The sequence below is a fragment of the Emydura macquarii genome, unplaced genomic scaffold (genome assembly GCF_026122565.2).
Source record: "Emydura macquarii macquarii isolate MOO-44397 ecotype Brisbane River unplaced genomic scaffold, CSIRO-AGI_Emac_v2 contig_2369, whole genome shotgun sequence".
NCBI lineage: Eukaryota > Metazoa > Chordata > Testudines > Chelidae > Emydura > Emydura macquarii.
In genome coordinates, this window is record NW_027132506.1 from 250,993 (window position 1) to 275,128 (window position 24,136).

At 54.1% G+C, this 24,136-nt stretch overlaps 1 protein-coding gene and 1 long non-coding RNA gene across 2 annotated transcripts in view; one reads left to right on the forward strand and one right to left on the reverse strand.

Moving 5' to 3' along the window:
• The window catches only part of LOC137161728 (semaphorin-3D-like), a 23,036-nt gene extending 14,468 nt beyond the window's left edge, over positions 1-8,568 (reverse strand). The window contains exon 1 of the mRNA XM_067561158.1: positions 8,436-8,568. Coding sequence (XP_067417259.1) covers positions 8,436-8,568 — 133 coding nt within the window. The remainder of the gene's footprint in view (positions 1-8,435) is intronic.
• On the forward strand, positions 5,059-20,460 carry LOC137161729 (uncharacterized). The gene is made up of 2 exons (XR_010922163.1): positions 5,059-5,299; positions 17,152-20,460. It is a non-coding gene; the product is annotated as an uncharacterized lncRNA (long non-coding RNA).
• The last annotated feature ends 3,676 nt before the right edge of the window (positions 20,461-24,136 follow it).

Sequence of the window (24,136 nt, forward strand, 5' to 3'; positions counted from 1 at the left end):
ATTCCTCTGCCTCAGCTTCCCTTGGCTGACGTACCTTCAGGGTGCTGAGCCGGCAGGGATCTGGCGGCTCTTCCCCTCCCCCTCGTAACAGAAGGGGAGCGTACATCCTGGATTAGCCCCGCTCAGAAAGTGGGCCAGATTCCTCCAAGCAAGCTCAGATGTCCAAAGCAGAGGAGCCAGCACAAAGGCCCTGGGTATGAGCCCTCCTGCTTGGGAGCGGACAAAGGAGTGCAAGCTTCACCAGGTGAATCCCTCAGGGAACTGGGAGAGCTCAGGGCTGGGACGGGGTCCTCATGGAGAAAACCTGAGCAGCCCAGCTGCCCAGACCTCTACAGTTCCCCCTCTGCCTCCAGTTCTGTCTGCACTACCCCGCACTGGACAGCCAAGGTGACCGCAGCAAACACCTCCTTCCCCATGCAGTTAGGACAGCGACTTGGTAACAACCACAGCATGAGGCTCCGTATTTAGCTTCTCCATTTCCAGCCCAAAGCTGCCTTCCTCTTCTGCCAGGGCTGTGCGTTCAGACTGGGAGCTGACAATCCAGCCGGGCTCTCCCTGCCTCTCACGTCAGCCCCTGTAATAAAAATCCTTCAGGGGGACTTTGCTGGCGACGAAGTGCCCGAGGCTTGCGCTGGAAAGGAATCCAGCTTGCTCTCCCATCGCTGACTCATCCCCTGGGGCTAAGTGCAGGAAGTGCTCGTCCGTGGCAGCAAAGCAATTGGGAGACATGGACGCACACAGGGAGCAGAGACACGAGGCCATCTGGCCATACGCTCAGTGTTGCCCGTTTTCACCTGCGGGGACAGCTCTGGGCCCGGTGTCTGACTCCTCCTTCCTGGCTGAGCTTCCAGGGTGAGTGTGGGGGATCTTCTGCCTTGGCCAATTGTCCCGGAAACATCGCCCAGCGTGGCCTCAGCCGTGGCAGGGGGCTGTGCGGGCACGACCGAGGCATGTATCATTCTGCGATACGCACGGACAAATTGACCCCACTGTTGCTCCACTGACGTGCATGGGCTTTTGCTGTGATTAAGTGCTGACCATGCGCTGTACAAAACCCAAACATCAAAGCAGTCGCTGCCCTGGAGAGGTTGCTTGGTAGAAGATTGATGCAGAAGGACAAGATGTGCTGGGAAAGCCACATTAGAGCATTTCAAATCCTGACCTGATCCACTTTCCTGTGTCTCTCGGAGGAATCTGACTGAGGCCAGGGTGGCGACCTGCTGCACTGGGCGGTCATGCCAAATAGAGAAAGGAGGAAACAAGAGGAGACCAGGCAGGCGTTACTGGCTGAGTGACAGGGCGAGAGGATGCAATGTGAATCATAGATCTGGGAGAATTTTTGCAGGACCTTGAAATCCACGAAGATGAGATGAATTCGGCTCACCGGGGACGAGCAGGCTGCCCCAGAAGTGCAGATGGGGAACAAGCCAGCCAGCCAGCACGTGACTGAGCAGACATGAGCACATGTGTGTGGGGCACAGGTGTGTGAAATGGGATGCATGGAAGCACGAATCCTTTTTCTAAAACAGGCCAGTGGATTGCAGAGACTGTCACCCCATTTCCAGGGGACAGAGGAAGCTGGGACCATTTTATCTCCGGGCAGGTGTCGGGAGCCGGAAATTCGACTGAAGTCTGCTCATCCTGCTCATCCCAGTGGGGCAGCATTTGGAGCGGGCACGTGCTGGTTCTCCAAGTCTTTGTAAGAAGAGAGCGTTTCAGTCAAGCCAGCTCAATGGCAAATCAGTTCCCAACCCAGTGTGGCGAATGAAAGGGCCTGTCACTTCATCTACAGCGAGTTCCTTGCCACTAACCATTCCTGCTGTAAGCGTCCAATAGCTGCCTAGCCAGGGGCTGAATTCCTCACCCCTCACTGACTTTCTTATGGCTGGTATCATCCAATTTGCCAGCTAGATCTCCAGTGCTGGTACCCATCTGCAGCCTAGCAACCTCTGTGTGCCCAAGCCAAGGGGAAAGATTTTCAGATCTGCCGAGGGGCTCTAAACTCCAATGGGGCAGGTGAGTCATAGCTCTCACTCCCATCGCTGCCTTGTGAGCGACCCCAGGTGCGAGCGGGGCAGGGCCCAGATCCACAATGCATTCTCCAGCCTCTGAAAAGGCTGGGGTGTCTCCCTGGAGCCAGGGCGGTTCCTCTGACTCTCTTCACCCAGAGTGAAATATAGGCCAGGCCTCTTGAGGACAGAATGAGGACCGGGGGGGGAGGTCAAAGGTTTATCCAATACATGGCCCACCTGGCTTAATTAACCGGAGTACTGCAAGGAGGTCCCCTAGGTGATATAACCCTTGTGCTGCTTGAGCCCAAACAATAAGGATGCTCCCATTAGCACTGCTTCACCTTCTGCCCTCCCTTCGGCCCGGAGCAGGGGAGATGGTGCAGTTTTCTCTGCTGGGCTCTCAGGTCTGCTGTGTTCTTTGGTGTGAGGATTCAGTCTGGCTCCCAGGAAGGATTAAGGCCATCGCCGCCTGCCAGGGACTGGGAGCTCTAGTTTCAGATCCTCCTCCCCATAGTTTGGCTTGTCCCAGTCTCTTAATTAAGAGGTGGGTGGGAATCTGAGCCAGTTCACCCCACTCATCAAACAAACCTGGTCAGGGAACAGACCAGTTAAACAGGGGTTGAGCGGGGAGGTCCCCACTGTGCAATGGCTGAGAGAAGGCATGGGTACCTGGGCTATCTGCAGAGGAGGCATCTGTCTCTCTGCCAAGATCCCCCATAACCATTGCATCCTGCTGATCATCTCTGCCCAACCTTACCCTAAACCGTACGCACCACCAGGGCATCTGAGGCTGCAGTGTTGCTCTTCTCGGAGAGCGTCCTCTCTCCTCCCCATCGGAGACAGGCCACAGCTGAAACCCTGATCCGAACGCCCCAAAAGCCTGGGGTAACTCAGGATTTGAATCCAGTTTACGCCTCGGCCTTTTGTTGTGATGGCCAGTGTGAAAGGGGTCCCTCAGGACCACTTAGCGGTGGTGTGTGATACGGATAACTGCCTGCTGGGAATGGGAACAAGGCCCATGAACACACTGTGCACCCACACCACCGACCAACCGTCAGACACTAACAAACCGGGCTGGGTTTGAACCGCTGAGCTGCCGGCAGCAGCCAGTTGCCCGGAACGTTCACAGGAGATCCCGCAGTGTTACGGTGTGACCGCATCGCTGCTATATAAGCCCAGAGTAATGACACCATCCCAGAAAGAAAGGCCCAGGAGCTCTGGAGGTCCCTAGTTCAGTGCCTCCCGGGTCAGCCAAAAAGGCGCCTGTCACAGTAGCAGTTGTGGAGTGTCTCCGAGAGGCTGGCGTTCTATTATAAGCTGTCTGATGGCGTTCTCATTGTGGCAGGGGTCATGCGACTGCTCAGCCTTATTGTTCTTGGCCTTGTTGCCATCCTTCCTTTGCTCTCCCTGCCTTCGGGTCTGTCATTTCCTTTCTGCACGCCTGCCTGTGTCTCTCCCCACCCCCGTTCAGCCCCCATGCGGGGCCATGACGCTAGCCCGGCTCCCACAGGCTCTGAGGTGGAGGGCAGCTTGGGGAGGTTTCTTTCCTCTGGGGTTTTTAAACCTCAACTTGTCAGGCCATTGTGGCCTTGAGCCTGCTGCGTGTTGTCTGTGAGTCACGACTCCTGCTATTGTCTGCATTGTCCCCCAGCCCTCCGCAGGCTGGGGGCTTCCTGTCTCGGCTCGGCCCACAGCACCAGGCTTTTCAGCACAGCTGGGCCAGGGCCGCTCTCGCTTTGAAGGAGGAACTCCCTCCTCGGTCCTCTCCTCCAAACAATTTCTGCTGCCTGCCGCCGAGGAAAGGGAGATCCATCCCGTGCGTTTCCGGGACACGTTATCAACGCTGGCGATCGCCCGGTGGTGACCTGCTCACCAAAGGCTGCGTGGCAGATAGCGTGCACACTCCCTGTAGGACTTGGGTTGCAAGCCTCCGTTCTGATGGCTCACCACAAACCCACTGGGCATCTCCCAGCTGGCGGGCCAGGCTCTGTGTAAGGAGACTGCTGGCCCCGGGCCCTTAATGAAACTGAGTGGGTCTTATCGTGGGCCATCTCTCAGCAGTACCACAGGCCAGGGGAGGTGTCGAGGAGGAAGCAGGATCCTGAGATGGACAGCCTGCAGGGCCAGTGAGGAGAAGCCAGCGCTCCAGGCAGTAACTCTGGAGTTGCCTGGGCAGGAGCCAGGGCCCATGCTAAGGACACAGCAGCAGCCTGTCCCCGAGCCACAGTAGCCAGCGGCTGGGAGGCCAGAGAAGCCCAGGGTGGGAGCTGAGCTGAGCAGACGCCGGCAACAGAACCCAAGGGAGCAGCCCAGAGAGCCGCACTCAGCAGAGCCGTGCTGGGACAGGGTGGGGCTGGGGATGGGTTGGGCTGGAGCCGTCCGGAAGCGGGTGCGGTGAGTGAGCGGCTGGGGAGAGCAGGGGGGGACCCTGGGCAGGGTCCGGCACGGGGAGACGCCCCCAGCCCAGAGGCCGCACAGGCCAGAGTGGGAAGGGGAGCGTGACCCCGATGGGGCTGACGCTGGGGAGAAGGGCCCAGCCCCTAGCGCCTGGGGGAGAGCAGCCAGTGCCAGAGCAAGTGTCCGACCCGTGGCCTCCCTGCACCACTGTCGTCAGCTAGTGTAAACCAAGCAGGCTGGTGCCTGGATAGGAGCTTGGCCGGCAGAGTCCAAGGAAGCCCGGCAGTGCTGGGAACTGCTGGGAGTGCTCCTCTGCATCCACGCTAACCCACGGCCCTGCATGGAGCTCGGTGGGGTGGGGTGGGGTGGGGTGGGGTGCGGTGCGGTGCGGTGCGGTGCTGTGCGCTGTGCTGTGCTGTGCTGTGCTGTGCTGCTGCTGCTGCTGCTGCTGCTGCTGCTGGGCGACACTCAGACACCAGCCTGACCCCACAAAGTCACTAGCGAACCCTGCCTCAGGCTGAGCTGGCCCTTTAAGGGGTGGGGACTCAGCCCACCTTCCCAGCTGAAGGGGGTCACATGGGAGAAGATTGTGCCTGTGGGGCATAAAAGGAGGCCTGAGTTCACACAGCCATCTTCAGCAGAAGGGAGAGAGGCTTGCAGTAATTCCTAGGTAAAAGGCCTGGGCTGTGAGATCCGGGGCAGAGCCTCCTGCAGGAGACCCTGGCTGATGTGCAGAGCTGAGGTGATGGGGTTTTATGTCAAGGCCTGAAGGAAAGGGACTGAAATCCTGTGGCTAGCGAGAGCTCTGCTGCACCGGCTGGTGAGTCGGGCCATGCTGGCATTCACAAGAGCAGGAATGTTGAATTCCAACGGCCTGGCTCCATCCCAACGTGAGAGTTCGTTCTGCAGGTTATTCTCCCCTTCCTCCCTTCTACCAGCTCTTGTGTAGTTTTGCTATGGGCTGTTAACCAGCGGGTGTGTTCTATACCAGAGGTGGCTGCATTTCATTGTTGGGCCTGGGCGCCCTGCACATAGTGGTAAAAAGCTTCAGGATCCTTTTGACTGAAAGGTGCTATCTGGTATTTGACTGTCAGATTGCCACAGCTACTAACAGCAATGGAATATGGAGCTATTCGGATGAGTGCTTGCATCCCTGGTGATGAGTGACTAGCTTTATGTCACTAGCTGAAATAAGGTCAAGGTCAGAAGTGGCCAAACTGCAGAATTAAAGGGGGTTCAGAGAGGAGCCTGCAACAACTCTCATAAGAAAAGAGACTGAAAAGATTGGGATTGTTGCCTTAGAAAGGAGATGAATCAGCAGGGACGTGATAAAGGTTTACTTGGTCCTGCCAGGGCGCAAGGGACTGTAATTGAGGACTTCTCAAGGGCTGTTACTATGATTCTGTGATAGTCTATAAAACCATGAATGGGACGGAGAAACGAGACCGGGAACTTCTGGTCTGCTTCAGGACACATGAGCAAGGGGACAGTCAATGCAACCAAAAGGTGGAGAATCCAAAACAGACGCCAGGTTTCACACAATACACGATTGGCTTGTGGAACTCCTTGCCTCAGGAAGCTGTTCAGAGCAAAAAGGAAGATTTCCCCAAATGGCGTGACTGTGTCTGGATAATAAGGCTAGCCAGTTCACATAACTAATGACAACGAACGTTTTGGAAGTGATATTTGCTCTCTTGCCCCATGGTTTGAGCCAACTTCTAACTACCAGGGACGAGGAGGTTTCCTGCACCTTTCTCTGGTACTGGGCCCAGTCGGAGACCATTTAGTGGGCTACATGGACCTCGGGTGTGAGCCAGTCTGGAATCCCTCCGTCCCTAAAAGCAGATCAGCATGAGGCCAGTTCCTTGTGGATGTGTGTGCCCCTTTCACAAAACTACCACAAGCAGGTCCCCTTGCTGGCGCCCTCGGCAGAGAGGCCAAGGGCTGACTCTGTGATGTGAGCTCCCCGCTCATCCCACCAGCAGTTTTTTCCAGGCCAGGGTTTGGGGCACACCAGCAGTGATGTGTTGGAAGCTTTTCCTGCAGCTGCCCGTGCTGTCCCTGTACATGGCTCAGTTGCATGAGTGCAGCTCTTGCCCTGGATGCAGAGAGGACCCATGTCCCTAGAGCCGTCCAGCTGGGCCTTTCACTAGCACTAACTTCACTTAAACTAAACCCTAACGAGGCCATTCTCCCACTGCAGCCACTTGTTACCTGCTGCCTTCTGATCAGACCCAGTAAGTCCTTTGGTGTGAGCGCCACCGCCCATCAGGGCCAGCCAGTCACTTTCATCTCTGTCTCCTTAGTCTCTCCTCGAGGATTGCTGACAAGAGGGAGGGATCCCTTCATGCCTGATGGCAGGGGAAGGGCATGTGGTATGGTGAGACTCAGCTGCTGTCTTGGGAGGGGCTGTCCTGTCTCAGGGACAGGCCTCGGGGACTCTGCCAGCGGCTGCAGCGTGCTAGTTAGCAACAGCATGAGCTGGTGGTGCAGCATCTCTGCAGAAAGCCCGGCAGTGACTTTGGTTTTCTATCTCTTGGGACAGCCCCTGTTCCCAGGAGAAGTGGGGAAGGAAGCTCTATCCCTGAGGACGCTGGGGCCTTTTTTATCCTTAACATGTCCCACCGCTGCTTCCACCCTTGCAGTGGCAGTGAGTTCTAGCGCAGATCGGCTGCCAGGGTGTTAGCTGCCATGCTGTCTAGGCTTGCTGTGAGCTGGGTTAGATGGCACAATGGAGGCACCACTGAATTTTTCACAAATGCCTCTGGGACTCCCAGGGAAGGAACTGCTCTGTGGGGACAGATTAAGGAAGACAGGCTAGCAGTGGCGCTAGAGGCTGGTGCAGGAGAGAGCCCCCGGGGATTTGGACAGCGAGAAGGGTATTCCCTCTGAAGCACCTGGCACTGGCCACTGTAGGCAGACAGGCTACTGGGCTAGATGGCCCATTGGTCTGACCCAGTCTGGCTGCTCTTATGGGTCAGAGAGGATTTGAGCTGTCTGCTGGAGGAGCAGAGCTGTCTAAAGGGACTGACGAGGCTGAAGGAGAGAAGAATTGGGAGAGGTGGCGAGAGCTAAAACTCCCGTAGCTCCCCACCTCCATCCAGCCGTGGAGCTCAGCACTCTGCAAACACCTCGTTCCTCCATGTATGGCCGGAGCAAACGGGCTGGGCGCTGAGCAGGAATCCTTGTCCCAGGCCGGAGGGCAGCAATAGCCCTGCTCCATGGCGGCTCCTGCTGCTGCCACCTATGGGCTGCCATCGCCCCTCTTTGCAGGGGGCTGGGCAGTGGATCTGTGTAGCCCTGGCACCAGGGAGGGCAGGAGGTACAGCCTCCCCACACCCTGCCTCTCTGCACAGCAATATTGGGTCTTGGTTGACCGAGACTCACCACGCTGAGTTAAGTGACTTGCCTTAGGCTGCACGCTGAGTCAGTGGCAGAAGCCGGCTCTCCAGATTCCCAGTGCCCCGCTCTAACCACTAGACATGCTCCCTCCCCAGGGGAACACCAGCCGACTCTTTGTTCCCTCCCTCACCCTAACGTCCGTGCATTTTCCCCCATGCAAGTGAACAGTGTGTTTTGTTGCGTGGCCTGTGTGGCTAGAGGCTGCCCAAGGCCTCCTGCAACGTGTGACGTGTCCCCAGGGGAAGGGTTGGCCCTGACCCAGTGCATTGCATAGTCCATGGCGCAGAATAAGGCACTGTAAATTGACACCCTCCTGTGCCCCAGGGGCAGCCCGAGACCTCCCCTCCGGGCCATTCCCTTTCCAACCCTCATCCCGACACCAGGACTTACATTGGCAATCCCTGAGCCCCTGGGCCGGTGCCTCGCTGGCCACAGGCACCACCGGGAAAGAAGCCCTATTGAAGGGAAAGGCTGATAGTGGCATCCCCAACTCTGTAGCCCAGATCCCACCTTTCTGGCCATCCCTGACCTAACGAGCTGCCAATCAGTGTGGCTGACTGATGCTGTTTTTAGGGCATGAACCACCAGGAAATCCTGGCTCTGACTCCAGCGCTGATCCCCTACCTTTGTACAAGAGGCGAAGGCGAGGGGCACCTTGCTTCCAGGCCCTGCCATTCCCACTGCTCAGCAGGAGAATCCAAGTTAGCAAGGCAGGGGCAGTGCAGAGGTGCGGCCTGCCCCAGATCAGGGCTGTCATGCTGATTGATTCTCTGGCCGGGAGCTCCTCTCTCAGCAGGGAAAGCTGCTCCTCCCTCCCGAGAGCATGTTCTGCTTGGGGAGATGCTGGTTCTGCTTCAGGCTGAAAAGAGAGAGGGAAGAATTCTGCATCTCTCTGAGCCACGGATTTAGCAGGGGTGGGGGCTGAGCCCCTGCAGTTCCCACGCTTCTCATGCTGCAGGGTGGATTGGTTTAAATCAAGCCGATTGAAGTCGGTGATTTCAATCCTGATTTCAATCGTCAAGTGGAAAGCCTTGATTTAACTTATTGATTTTAATCAGCTTTTCCATTTGTATTTGTTCTTGCCTAAAGAAAGGTGCGTTCTCATGGGTTGATGTAACCATTTAAAACATGTTGATTTACAACTAAATAGAGTGTTTGCATAGATCTGGTACAGCTTTTTGCTCCGTAGGAGGGTTCACTATAACTATATACCATTGTTTAAACCATTCTATAGCGTGATATTTTCAGATTCTTATTGCTTGTACATTTTTGGTATGTGAAGAAAATGGTGACTGATATATTGCTTATTTACAACAGAATTAGCTCTTTGCTCATGATTTGTGCCAAGCTGCATCTAGGTTGGTAACTGGAATTGACAAAACAGCCAGTACAATTTATTTGTATTAGATAAAACAACCTGAAATGTTTTGGCCACTGTCTCTTATCAAAACATGTTTCACATTTACAACTAAACTCCAATAAGTTTTGGCCTTAACGTAAGTTTGGGTTAAATTCAGATTTCCTTTCAAACAGGTTTATTTTTAAAAAGAAAAACATTATAATTTCAGTAACAAAATAAAAAATGTTTGATTTTTAAATTAAAAAAAATCCAATTTAAAAATTGTACTCTTTTTTTTTTTAAATTCCCTCTGCCTTGCTGGCTTGGCCCTTTCTGGGAATGAATTACACCTGTGGCGATAGCACCTCAGGCCTGGGCTCCATCAGGGTCGTGGCCCCAGTGAAGGTACACTGGGCCTAGCCCCAGCGCAGGCATGCTGCACTGCTGTAAAAACCACTGGTGCAGCTGCATCGGTGTGGGAAGAGCAGTGCAAATGTCCCCTCAGTGGGCAAGCCATTCATTAGGCGATATCTAAGGGGAATCAATTTTCCAGCTCTGGTGTGGCAGCTAATCCCCGGTCGGAGTCGGGCTGAAATCCCCCCACCTTGCTATTCACAGCCCTGCCCAATCAGCCAGGAGCATTCTGAGCTAGATAACTCCTGTCCTTAGTGCATGTCACTGCAGAGCTGAGAGTGCTTTAAATCGGAGAGTCAGGATCATTGTCCACATTGGACTGATGAGGGTACAAGCCGTATAGAGAGGCACAAAGAATTCCTAGGCCGTACAGCAATCCATGGGCGGAACCATTACTTACGGATCATTATTTATTTGCTATTAGAATAGCACCATAAGGGCCCCAGCCAGGATCAGGGTCAGGTTATGCTATGCACGGTGCAGACGCAGGCCCTGTCTTGAAAAGCTCACGCTGGCTAAGTAGACCCAGGTGTGAGGGGAAGGGACTTGCCCAAAGTGCTGCATGGTGGCATCATTAAGAAGGATTTTATGGTGACCAGTATTTTTAGATGCCCATCCCTCTAGGATCTATAACTTTTTGCATCAAAGAGCCAAACCGCTTCCAAGGTAGGGTGGGGGGGCATGTATTCCCTTTCTCTCGGCACAGTCGCCTCAGCGTCCTTAAGGAATCCGGAGATCACAGAGTGCACGGAGCAGATTCAATAGCTGGGGAATCTAGCGCAGGGCACTATTGGAAAGCGTGGTCACAGAAGTGCCTCTTGCATCTTGCCCTGATGACTAGGCAGTCAGACCCTCACATGGGAGTGAACAGCAGAGACAGGCTTGTATTGCGGCAGTGTTGGCGGAGGTGCAAGTGATGTGGCAACGGCTGTGTTACTGTGGCCTGGTCTAAACTAGGATTGTATCTCAGCATAGCTGTGTCTCACAGGGGTGTGAAAAATCCACACCTCTGAGACACAGCAATATCAACCTAATCCCTGGCATAGACAGTGCTTCATCCGCCCAGCTGCCAGCTCTCGGGGAGGTGGGTTACCTACATTAACGGGAGAATCTCTTCCATTGGCATCAGCAGTGTCTACACAAGCCCTTAACTCCAGTGTGGCATGGCGGCTCTCACGTGAGCTAGGCTAACCTGAGAGGTGTTAACTCAAGTGCGGCTAATGGGGGTTAACTCTGCAATGAAGACAGTGATTAAACACCTGCAGCTGGTCTGTGCCAGCTGACTCGGGCTTGGACCAAGGGGCTGTTTAAGTGTGGTGGAGACGCTCAGGCTGGAAGCCAGGCTCTAGGACCCTGCGAGGTGGACATCCACTCCGCAGTTAAACAGCCCTTTAGCAAGCCCCTGGAGCCTGCATCAGCTGTGGGGTCTTCACTGCAAGGTAGCCAGCCCCTCGCTGTTCTCTCTCCTTTGAGTCGCCACTTCAGTGCCAGCCGGGGCTTTGAGAGGCTGGCATCAAAGAGCCATTTTCCATCCTCACGACCATATTTCTTCTGCCATCCTCCCAGAGCGGCTGCTGCCTGGGGCCAGTGGGGAAGAGGAGAAATCAGGGAAGCCAATAAAATGAGCGACCCCGTGAGGTGTGTGGTTGTGCCTTTGTGCACCCTGCCCTTTCTTCATGGGCTAAGAACTGCAAATATTCCAGCCCCCTGGCCAGGAAGCTGAGAAAGCTGAGCTCAGCCTACACCACCCCACATCCCCCTCAGGCCCCGGCTCTGCCCTGCACCAACACTGCTAGCCCCGTGGTCATCACAAGGCCAGGGCTGATGCTGGACTGCGACCCCTGCCAGCGTTCATTGGTTGCTGGAAGCCTTGGGAAAATGCTAGCTGGTAATTGCAGGCTGCTATAAATGGAAGGGGCCTGTCCTGGGTTTGGCTCTTGGGGCCAGCGCTGAGCAGTGGGAAGGAGCCCAGTGTGACCTGAGGCCCCGATGATCCCAGGTCTCTGCAGGATTGTGTGAGTGACAGATGGAGTAGAGCCCCGACCCTCCACGGCCTAGGACTGCACCTGCACCACAATCCCATGGATTGAGGAGGAGCTGGTGTTTCACACGCCTCCTCCAACCAGGGGATGAAATAAAGAGGCTGGTGGATACGGCAGGTTACTTCTGTGCCTTTTCTAGAAGTCCATGGGGAAACTCCCGCTGGGAGGAGGATCAGGCCTCAAAATGAAATCCCCATAAGAGATGACAACAGCCCTACCCTACCAGGGGGACAATTCACTATTGGCGTAAGGGATACGAGTCCAGCAGACTTTCACCCACTTGTGCTAGCAGCAGATGTGGCCCAAGGTCTGCAAACATGCAGCTGCCAATGATATTTAACACCAAGCAGGGGGTGAGTTGTTGCTAAAAGGGACAGGGCAAAGGAAGCACAGTCACAAAAATGGGTCCCCTGTGCCCTCTACACTATACCAGGACTGAATTCAAAGGCAGCTTCAAACCAATGCTGCTTTGCCTTGGTATCATGGGGTATAAATCCGCCTTACAATGCACAAGGCTTAGGAAAGCCATTTTCAACTCTACTGTCCTTGTTCTGTTTTTTTGTCCCCATTGGCTACTGTACCAGTCTTTTAATGCAACCTGTGGAACTCCCTGCTGCAGGATGTTATTGAGGCAAACCATTTACTGAGGGTCAAAAAGGAATTAGGCACTTAGAGGAATAAAAAAAGCACCTCCCATTACACTAGCTAGGGGGGAAATTACAAGGCTGTGCACCTTCCTTGGAAGCCTCTGGCATTGGTGTAGTCGGAGACAGGATGCCAGGCTTTGCGGTCCGTTCTGGAGCAGCAATTCCTATGTTGGTGGCACAGTGTTAGTACAGCAGGTCAGGACTGAGGGCTGTGGGCAGGGTGTTGTGACAGCTCCGGATTGTGCAGTAAAGGGGTGCAGTGACGTTTACTGGGGAAGCTTCCTGGGGTAGTCTGCCCTTAGCTCCGAGTTTGCTTTGTTAGCAGCTACTTAATTTCTGGAACCAGAATGTTGCAGATTATTTTCGACTAACATTGGCTCACTGCTTTTTTCCCAGCCCCGCATAGATGGTACAGATGCTCACAGCATGCCTCCCTGGGGGGCTTCCCCACGCAGCAGTGCCCACTCCATGCCAGCAAGGCGCTCAGCCATTGAGCTTCTCCACACAGTCAACTGGGCATGCAACTGAGCTTCTGCGCCCCCCCTCCCTGGTACGTGTCTCCCGTCCATATCAGCTAGGACACCAGCAGAGGGATGCTGCTCCCAGCAGCGCCCTGTCGACGCAGGCGTAGCAGGTTCCCCTCCTCTCTGCCCTAGGATAGAAACAAAGCAACGGCTCCCCTGTACGAGGGAGCACGACCCCACGTGATAAAGCTCTGCCCAAATGTATTCTGGGAGAACGCTTACCCAGGCAGAGTTTATACAGACAGAGAGGGAGAGTGGGTGTCCAGCAGATGGAAACAAGCTGCAGACAATGAATCGAAGGTTAAATTAAACATTCCCGACAGCTCTATGTAATCAACTGGCCAGAACGAGCAGTATTTTCTCACTCTGTTTGGAGCGGGGCGTGCGGGTGGGCTGGGGTGAGGGGACGTCTGCGCGTCTGGCGTCAGAACCAGGTTTGTGGTGGGGAAGACGCACCCAGATAGTGTTGGTGGGAGATGGGCCACTAAGCTGAGTCGCACGTTCCCAATCCCCCTGGCCAGCCAGTCTAGAGGGAATAGTGCCTCTCTCATTACGCCAAGCGCAGGCAGCACTCAGGGAGGAGACCTAGCAATAAGCCCTGATGGAGGGACTCGTTCTCGTCTACAAGTGGAACCCGACCACCATAGAGGAGGGTGTAAACACCACAAAGGATTCCTCCCCAAGGGCTGTGATTAGGAGGGAGCTGGGGGGGGAAATGGGAGCTAGGGAGCGGTTGGCTGAATTTCAGGGAACATGTCTCCGGACAGTGAGATCTACCGGGCTGTGGATTACTGCTCCAAATGGAAGGGTATGTTGAGCTCGGTGGCTCCAATAGCAAATACAACGTGCTCCCTGTTCTGCCCGCCGGGCCCAATGGGGCCGGCCAGGTGCGCTGCACATCTCAGCAGTTCCTGATCATTTCCTAAATGAGCCAGAAACGCCGTCTGCAGGGTGTTGCTGGCTTATGTTCCAGTGGGGGGCTGGACAGGCCATGCCCAGGACTGAGGTCAATGACTGGGTGCAGCTCAGGGGAGCAGCCAGCGGCAATAGTCAGGAGGGGGTTGCACAAAGTCTGTGAACATTACAGTGTGGCAAAGATCCTTGCTCGGGAGCAGGCATCTCCTGCTAGATCAGGGGGTGAATGACTTGCTGCTAGGTTACCTGAGATAGGAGAGCGCAGTGGCTTGGCCCCCTGCCCAAGAGACCCACTGCATTAGGCTGGCATCGAGCTGCGTGTAGGAGATCGAAGCGTGAGTGGATTAGCCACAGAGCCTGTACTTGAAGCCCGGCTTCGTGCTCTTGGACAGCCTGATGCTGCAGCTCTGGTTTCACCCAGCAAATCGCGGGTCCTTTGTCCCGTGTCCCACAACGACTACACAATGTCCCACAAAATACAGAGTCAGGGAGAGGGGGGCCGCCCGGCTGGGCTGCTCTGCTCTGCTCCACTCCCTGCAGGGGGGCTGCCTGGCTGGGCTGGGCTGTTCTGCTCTCTCAGGCTCAAGGGGCTTGGCAGGGGGGCTCGGGATTGGTTGGCAGGCGAGTGCAGGGGGGCCGGGGCTGGTGGGACGGGGCCTCGGGCAGAAGGGGCGGGGGCTGGCAGTGGGGCAGGGTGGTTTACCTTGCTAGCTATATCAATAGCTAGCGGCTAGCAACTGAATGCAGAATTTAGTTAAACGTGATGTTTTAGCTGTCTACAGCTTCCCAAAATGGGCTATTTTGCTATGGGGTGAAATCAGTTAAATTAAATTAGCTACATTAAAGAGATTTATCTATTTTACTTTTGCCGTGTCCCGCGCTGTTCTGCACATGACCTCATGCTGTCCTGAAACTGGACTCATGACAATTGGTCACCCTAGTTTGACCTGCAGATGCTCTCCTGAGTCAGTGGGTGCTAACGAAGGGGGGGGTGGTTCAGCCCCTGCTGGAAGGGAAGGAGAGCATTACAATCTGCTGCCGTGCCCCCTCTGGCCCTTCTGGGCATGACGAGGATGGACTCCAGGCACTGCAGCGTCTGGATGGGCAAAAACAGAGGAGCTCATCAGGGACTCTGAGGGTCTGTCTATACTGCAATTAGAGCCCCGGGGCTGGTCCGTCCTGGCTGATGTGGGCTCCCGGGGCTTGGGTTGTTTAGATGCGGTGTGGGTGGACCTTTGGGCTAGGGTTGTCCCTGAGCTCTCGGACCCTCCTCCCCAACATCTACACGGCAACTAAACAGCCCTTCACCCAAGGCAGCTGGCACGGGCCAGCTGTGGGTTTTTAATTGCAGTGTAGACAGCCCCAGAGAGCCCCCACCAATTCCCTGCGCAAAAGTGAATCACACACAGAGCCAGGCCCGGCCTGCTGGCCGTGAAGAACAACTGTCCCACACCTGCTCAGGGCAGGCGGGATTCCCAGGCCACCCTCCCCATTACCACAGCGCGTGTCTGTCTGGGTGTGTGCTCATGGGCCTGAGCCTGGATCCGGGCCCCTCTCTCCTCGTGTGATTATACCAGTGCACTGTCCTTGCATTTCTGTGTACATAGTATGTGTAAGGGGCGGTAGGTACCAGCATCTCTGGGCATGTTCACGGGCATTGGTGTGCGGACACACATGCCTGTGGGCCCAGGCCTGTCCCTCTGTAAAAACCAAAATGCGTAAACTTGTCTGCCCGTACATGTGCCTCTTGATGGGTGCTGAAATCTCTCTATTCTCCATGAACTCTGCTGCAGTTTCAGTTCTTACAGTGAAGCGTGATGGATTCCCCAGCAGCTGCTGCTGCTCCCTGCTTAGCGGAGGGTCTCAGGGAGCAGCAGCTGTCGTCTTTCTCTAAATGAGATGACAAAGATGAAAAGAAAGGAGTTCCTTTCCTGCCCCAGCCCCCCTTTCCTTCCCAGCTGCATGGCCGGGCTAGGGGCACAGCCCTCCGCGCTGTGAGTGTGCAGGGGTAGCTGGATGGCACGTACTGTTCATGTGAACCTTACACATACTTAACATCTCATCCCTTGTGCCAGTGACCCCAAGAGGCAGGAGTGTGAACGCAGGGCCCAGAGACCATGTGACAGCAGGGCACCCAATGCAGAAGCTGTAAAAAAAGTGGCCTGTAACCTTCACTCATTTGGGGTAATATATATGAATCAAGAAACTGCCTGCACAGAGTCCTGAAGGCAGGCAGAGGCAGGGAGCAGAAGGAAGGGGTGAATTCTGCCATGCTCAAACTGGGGAAATGCTACCAGTAGCCCAGGTAGAATAGGCATGTTCACCAGCTTCCATCACACCCACACTCTACCAATGCCCCTCCATCCTGACAGGCAACGCCCCTGCTACTCCAGCCCTGCGGCCCTCATGCAGCCCTGCCAATGCCCCTCCATCCTGATTTGCAATGCAATTATCACCCCATTGCAAATTTCTTCCAAAGCTGCAGCCCGGAAGCATGCTAAGTACCACGAATGGGAAGGAACAGGCTCTGTCTGCTGTCAGCATGCGCCACCCCTCATGCCCCCCCCACACCCTATTTGGATGGGCAGCTTTAGCTTTTCACCATCTGCCTTTCCTTTCACCGCTCCCAGGTATGTGGCAACGATGACTGCAACACACGCAGCTCCGTGCCCCCGAAAACTCGCTGCAGGGGAGCCTGGCAGCAGCAGACAGGCCGTGTCGGGGCAGGTGAACTTTACGGCTTGTTTTGACAGTTGGGGTATGAACTCTTCCTTCCTGTTTTATTCCTTCTGTGTCTTGCTGTAAAGAGCTCCCGGCTCTTCCAGGGTTCAGCTCTTTTGTTAATTTCACTCCATCTGCCCAGCAGTTGCCTCTGCTCTCTCCTCGTCCTCCTCCTCCCCCAATGAACTTGTGTCCATCAAAACCAGTCAGAGGACTTTGAGAAGCTGGCAGATCCCAGCTGCTGCCACTCTCTCTTGCACTGAGAAGAATTTTCCATCTGTTCCCTGGACAGAATCCGTGGGATCTGGGTTTGACAGGCTGCTCTCACGGGAGCAGACCTTTGTCTGTCTGGAGGGGACAAATACATCCCTGGGAGTTCAAATGGGGAATTACTATGCCCATCCATGGCCAAAAATGTTAATACCACCCCAGGAGAAGTTAGGGAACTGGCCTCCCTCTAACAAGCTGCTGTTAATCCTAATTTGGAAGCCATTGTTTGTGCATTTACCAGCTCTCTCCCGTCTCTCTAATCTTTCGTTATTGAGCATGACAGTTGTAGTGTTGTCTGGAGGCCACCCCAAGCATGGCACAAAGACTGCATTTGTGCTGCCTGGTGATGGTCCAAAGGCAGGTATTCATGCCGATGCTTTCTGATGTTATTGACCGTGGGGTTTTGTTGACTTGCCTGCCTGGAGCAAATCCCCACCTTCTAGGACCCATCCACTCTTTCTCCGACAGATAAACCCTGCTGGGATGCAGCAGGCCAAGCTGATACTATCTGCATCTCCCTCCACCAGCAAGCATGGGTCTTGGCCAAGAGCTGCAGGGAGTCTCCCGGTCTGAGGCGGCCAGAGTTGCTGCCGTGGAAAGAGATGACCCGACTGACTGGAGAGGACCTCCCAGGCTATGCCTACAACATGGGATTGGCTTGCTGCCTCCCTGAGGCCAACGGGGGTGACTGATTCTTGACTAATAACGATGCCTCAGAACAAAGTCTCACCCAGACAAAACACTGTGTCACATGAGCCCCGGTAGGGTGGAGAGCCTCCAGGACTGTGGCTTAGAGTTCAGGTTCCTCGTCTCCTGTCCCTAGCTATCAGCATCACCGTTCAGATCCCAGCTGGCAGCTCGCATTGTTGCCATCTCCACCCTGTCCACCTTTGACCTCTCGCCATTGAGAGCCGTGTTTGGAAATGAGGTTCCATGAAGTAGCCTGGCTCCTGCTTCCTTGACCAGCCCGGCAAGTTGTCTCTGTGTGGGGTAAATCAGCAGGCGAAGCCAGATGGCAGCTGTGCAGAGTTTGGACCGATTGAGAGGAAGAGGGCTGGGCTCCTCCCCAGATAAAGCCCAGGGTCAGAAAGGCGAGACAATGGGGCGCTGACTCAGTGATACAGATCAGTCAGCGCTTCAGCGGCGCCCTTCAGGCTGACGGGCAGCACTGTCTGACGATCAGGGCCAGCCCTGACTGTCCCTCACCTTCTCCTCCCACTCCGCCTCTTCCCCCAATGCCCCCTCCTAGCACCCATCGGCAAGAGGAGGAGCTGGTGCCTAGTGGAACCAGCGTTGTGGCCTGTGTTCCTGGCTGTTTGCCAGAATCTCCACGCTGGCGCACCACTGACTCTGAAAGGCAATCGAAGGTGTGCAGCTGGCACACAGTCCTGATACCCTGCTCCTCACGCGGGGCTCAGACCGGTGCCCAGAGCATGCCATCCAGGCGCTCTCACTCCATTACACTGCTGATGTAAGTCAGAAGGGTGTTGAGAGGTTTAAATGGCCTAATGTCCAAAGTGTGTGGATACCTTCTGATAAGGGCAGCTGGAGGCAAAGTGCCCACGTAGTGTATCAAAGAGCCTCTATCCCCCCCAAATCATGGAGTGTGACTGCAAATGCAAATTCCAGAGCGCACACCACACGCACATTCCTGAGAGCTCTTCACACTGAAATTCCCTCCTCTGGGATGAAACTGACACTTGTCACCTGTCTAGCCCATGGACTGACATTCAGGACAACGATTCAGAGTCCCAGGGAGTTTGTCTCTTTTTCCCACTCACGTCCTCAGGCTTTCTGAGTTGCATCTAGAGGTTAATACAGCAAAATCAGCCAAGGTCTCACTAACTCTGTGGTGCTGGGAGTGAGAAACGGCTAATGCCAGGGACAGTGCGCTGGTGCTAGTGCTTTTTATGTCAGACCTGGCCAAGATTGCTGGGTGCCCTGGGGTGAAGGCATTTAAGAGTATATTCCATATCCAGAAGGGTGGGGATAGCTGTAGTGCTCTGGCCTTTCATACTGGAGATGTGGGGTCAAGTCACAATAGAAAATAAATGTGATGGTCCCAGTGTCACACTTTCACTATTGGGCAGAAAAAGGACGGGTGTGTGAGGAACCATGGGCTGGCACAGGAGGGGAGCCAGGGCAGGACTAAGGGGCAGCGGCAGAGCTTTGTGTGGTAACTTGTAAAGCACTTGCCTGACTCTAGCAAGTGTTATCCCCCCATCATTCAATTTGTGCATAAAAAGCTTATTAAGAGAGGACCGTGGCTCATAGGATTTGGATACAGGGACTTTCATCTCGAGGTCACCGGAGCAAATCTGGACACGGTCAGTGGAGACCAGAGGTATCTGGGACTGCTGGCTGTTCAGTGGCCCCTGAAATTGGTGGGTGGTCGCTCAGGTTCCTAGTGGTCACGTCTTGACCTTACAAAGGGCCCTTTGCTCACAGTCTCAGCAGAGAGGCCAGGACTGACGGCTCTCAGCCTGAACACTAGCAGGGGGGTGGGGTACGGGAAGCTTGCCCTGTGGCATGGATACATCACTCTCCAGGACTGTCAAGCCAGTTTCTGGCACTAGCATTCAACTCACTGCAAACTCTACTACAAATCTATTTCAAAGGGATTGTTCCTGCTGAACGTGAATCTGTAGTAAGAGAACCTCCTTAGCCCCAGACCGGGCGGGTGCGGCTGTGCTGCTCTCTCAGATCAAGGCCCTTAGTTTGCAGTGCTCCTCAGTTCTGTCTAACCTTAAATCTGGGGCCATCGTGCCACAAGAGTGGCCTCCTGCTTTGCTCAGTGACCCCGTTAGCTGGATTCACTGATGCCAGCCAGTGCCCGGAGCCGAGGTTACTGGGCCTTATGTTCCTGAAGCAGCTCCCTGCTTCAGCCAAGGTCACCTGCCCCCCCCCTCCCCCCCCCCGACACATCAAAGCTTTGCAGTGTTTTCTTTTAGTTCAAAGGAGGCCCACTCCTTGTCCTCCCCAGGCTCCTGCTCTAATTGGAATAAAATTGAACACACCGGCGTGGGGGGCTCTGGCAGGGAAAATATTTGAATGAGCTGCAGGGGTTCCTGCACTTCTCTCTCTTTCTTCTCCCAGGCTGTCAGCTGGAATGGCTGTGTAAGTGCAGCCCGGGCTCTCTGGGTGAGGGCCTAGGGCCCCTGTACAGGACCCCTGTATTCCCATGATCCACAGCCTCTTGGAAGAGCTGCTTTCTCTTCTGGCACCTCCAGGCCTGCCTCTCTCCGTCACAGCCCCAGTGGCCTCACTCCAGGGGGTGAAATGTACCTTTCAGCCAACCACTCTGCCGGCTACCTTTGAAAGGCACCTGTTGAATGGACCTCAGTAGCGTGCCCTGGCTTTGAGTCAGGGGAGGAGAGGCTCTGTGGTTTAATAGAAAATTAAGGAACAGATCTTGCCTGGTTTTTGTCTTAGGCAGTTCCCCTGGGCTGGATCCTGCAGTCCTTATGCAGGCAGCCCTGCAATAGAAGGCAATGGGCATTTTCCTGAGCAAGGAGCACAGGATTTGGACTATATAATCTCAGCACAGGGTGTTTCCTGCAGATTAGCGAATGGCTGAGAGGCAGATGCACACCATGCCCTTAGCCCCAGCTGGCCATTCATTCATCCCCGTTTAGGGGCCCTGCACACAGGCTAGCCAATGAGCTGAAAACCAAGAGAGATTTGTCAGGGGGTAGGGTAAGAACATAAGAATGGCCATACTGGGGCCAGTGGTTCATCTAGCAATCATCTCGTGATCCATTCCATTGGCCATTCCCAGCCGCTGGCAAACAGCAATCCCTGCCTATCCCGGCTAATAGCCGTTGATGGACCTATCCTCCATGAACTTCTCCTTCTTTTTTGAACCCCAGTATAGTCTTGGCCTTCACAACATCTCTGGCAAGGAGTTCCACAGGTTGACTGTGCGTTGTGTGAAGAAATACTTCCTTTTGTTTGTTTTAAACCTGCCACCTATTAATTTCATTTGGTGACCCCTAGTTTTTGTATTATAAGAAGGAGTAAACAACACTTCCTTTTTTACTTTCTCCACACCTGTCATGATTTTATTCACCTCTATCATACCCCCCTTAGTCGTCTCTTTTCCAAGCTGAAATGTCCCAGGCTTATTAATCTCTCCTCATACCCCTAATCATTTTAGTTGCCCTTCTCTGTACCTTTTCCAATTCCAATATATCATTTTTGAGATGGGGCGACCAGATCTGCACGCAGTATTCAAGATGGGGGTGTACCGTGGATTTATAAAGAGGCAATACAGTATTTTCTATCTTATTATCTATCCCTTTCCTAATGATTCCCAACATTCTGTTTGCTTTTTTGACTGCGCTGCACATAGACTGGGCCAGAGCATGTGGGGACAACCTTGTGTGTGTCTGCGTGGTCTCTATCAAAGGGGCTCATGTCTTTCCATCACTGTAGTATCAGGATGCTTTGGTATATAAGTATCCCCAGCACACCGCTATGCGGTAGGGAAGTGCTAGTCGCCACCTTGTAGAGATGGGGAACTGAGACTGAGACCTGGGGTATGTCTACACTGGAGCTAGAGGTGTCATTTCCAGGCAGGGGTGACACACCGGTGCCAGCTCTGAAAGAGTTAGCCACGAGTGTGTCCCTGGGGTTTCAGATGGGAAAGGACTCGGACAGCTAGCCCATGCTGCTGCTCGCTTCACTGCAACTCCGCCGCTAGCTTACATGTGCTAGCTCCATCAGAAGCAGGGATGTCCTTGGTGATTTACTCCTGATCACATGGGTGTCTGGGGAGGAACAGGGATTCAAGTCCAGGTCTCCCACAGCCTAGGCTGGTTCTCTAACCACTGAACCATCCTTCCTTTCCATGGCGCACAATAGGCACGACTTTATGAAAGCGCTCAGTATGCTGGGTAAAGAGCTGGCCCTTTACGCCTGAGTGAGTGTGCATGTGTGAAAGACAGCAGTGAGCCACAAGATGGGGTGTGGTTATAGCATGCCCGTCGCGGTACAGTATGCACACGCGTCATATGTGGTACAGTTCTATGCTCAACATTCTTCAGGAGAGACTGAAACCGAAAGCCATTTTCTGCTCTGCTGCTCACTCCAGGAAAAGCTCTGGGAAAGAGACTTCTTCGAGTTATCTGACATCAGAAATCTCCCCCGAAAGCAAGGCAATAAACCTGAGCCTGATGCCAGGAGACGTGAAGGAGGCGGCTGAAGCAGCCACACAATACGTGGCAGCCTGCCAGTGAGTTAGACGTGAACAATCCCACCCGATGACCCTGTATTTTTGAAGCACATTGTTTCTGTGAAGCCATATCCTGGGCAGGCACACGAAGAAGCTTTATTCGACATTAGCAACAATTGTTTCCCACGTCCTGTGAATCAAATGTGTTGAACAGAATTGTGTTGACTCAGTGCATGTGTGTGAGTGAGTGGCACAGAGGGTGTAAGTGGGAACAGGATGGCTGACTGTGTGTCTGGGTATATGTGGGCGTGACTGAGGGTGGAGACAGCACGGTCACATGGACGTGTGTCCATGTAACCCACTGCTCAGCGTGTTCATCTCTGCCTCCTTTACAGAGTATACGGATCAGTCACAACTCCCAGCCATGCAGCCGGGCTATTTAACTCGCCCTGTAGAGATTCCTGATATTACTTCTGGAGGACTCCAGTTGAGTTCCCAGTGTGCTGACCAAGCTGGCAGCCATCACATCTATGACACTGATGCACCCCCTAACACCTTGCTTGTCAGATACCGGTGGGTCCAGGGTCTGTCTGTTTGCGATCATGTTTGTTACGCTCTGTGGGGATGTGTAAAGAGGTGGCAGGAGCCAGTGGAAAGGGCACTGGAGTGAGAACCAGACTGCCCCGTGTCCAGTTCCCAGCTCTGCAATCTCAGGCAAGTCACTTTGCCTCAGTTTCCCTATCACGTCCTGTGAACTCTGTTGATGGAAGGTATTCAGTAAGAAAAAAGTGGTGTTCTTGTGAGAGCAAACGTGCATCATTCAGGAAACTGACCAGGACAAAGGACTGGAGGCTAGTCCTGGAACAGCGCAAACTGTCTTTCCCCCCCTCTAGTTTGGGGTTTGAACCTGTCCTCTCTCAGGAGCTCTTTGCTATGTCCCAGCAGAGGATGCAGGGAGGCCACCTGAGCAGGTCAGTCCCCAGTTAAGAGTGCTAAATACATGCACTTGGAGAAGGAGGGCCTGCATCTTTCCAAGGCTGCTCTTCTCCCCCCTCCCCCCTAGTTTAAAAGCCTTCCCAAATCCAGGCTGGGGTGAGTGGGACTATGCAGCTGATCCCCCAGCTGTCTTTGCCTCACTCATTTTTCAGCCTCAGGTCTGGGCCTGTGATCCCAGTTTTCGTAAAAGCACCAATCACTCTGCGCTCCCCGGAGAGGCCCTCCCTGTAATCCCAGCAGGAGTGTGGGACCGGCTGTTTCCAGAGGAAGAGGGTGGGGTGGTAGCCAAGATTTGCAATAAATCTTCCTTCCTGCTGTAAACAATCCTGGAAAGGATGTCACAGGAGCATGGATGGAAGAGAAGAAGCCAGGAACACTCACCTGCTCTACTGTCTGGCAGAAAGTGTGTTCCGTTGGCTCTCATCCCTACTTTCGGTGCACAGAACATCATTACTAGGGAGCTCTAGTGTGGATCCTGCTCTAATGCGCTCAGCTGTTATTCTTTGTGTGTGCTGGTGAAAGGAGTCCAATGGACCGCCCAGTAGCCTGAAGTGCTCTCATCTACAGAACAGGGATGGTTCAGGCAGTGGCCCCCCACATCTATGTTCAGGACAGGCCTTGGCATTTTGGAGAAGGCTTGCAGAACAGTTTTACATCTTTACAGGTTCCTTGCTCAATTCTCTTCTTAAGAAAGCAAATCCAATTCAACTCTCTTGTGTCTCCGTAGACTGCAATGAAAATTAGATCGGGGGGGCATTTGGCCCAGTGTTTTTAACTGAACAGATAACTCCCGGTCTTCCACACTTCCCCATGTCAAAGACATGAATCAGAACCGGGTTTACATCTCTGTGATGCTTGCACTGAAGTTAGCTCAGCAAGGAATAGCTACAGACAATAAGCAAGGCTCAACAACCTGTACGCTCGCTCTCTCTCACACACACACACACACACACTTTGCCAGATGATGGGATTATTGAACAGCGTCTAGTGATATTGGACAGAATCAGCTTAGTCAGGGGAAAGCTCCTGAAAGCTTCTATGCCGTTCGTGTGGCAGGCAGGTGTGTGAGATATCCAGCAAGAAGCAGCAGATCAGACAAGTCCCGGGGGCTGGGGGAAGGAGCCTGAGCATGTCCCGGACACTGAACGTTGCTGATGATGAGTGAGGCAGTGCAGCGCATGAGCGAGAGAGGAAACAATTTCTTTCCTTAATGGATTGGACAAGCTTGGCCTATAGGAAAATCTGATAGAGCAGAGAAAGGACTTCTTTAAAGTCCTGTGGGTG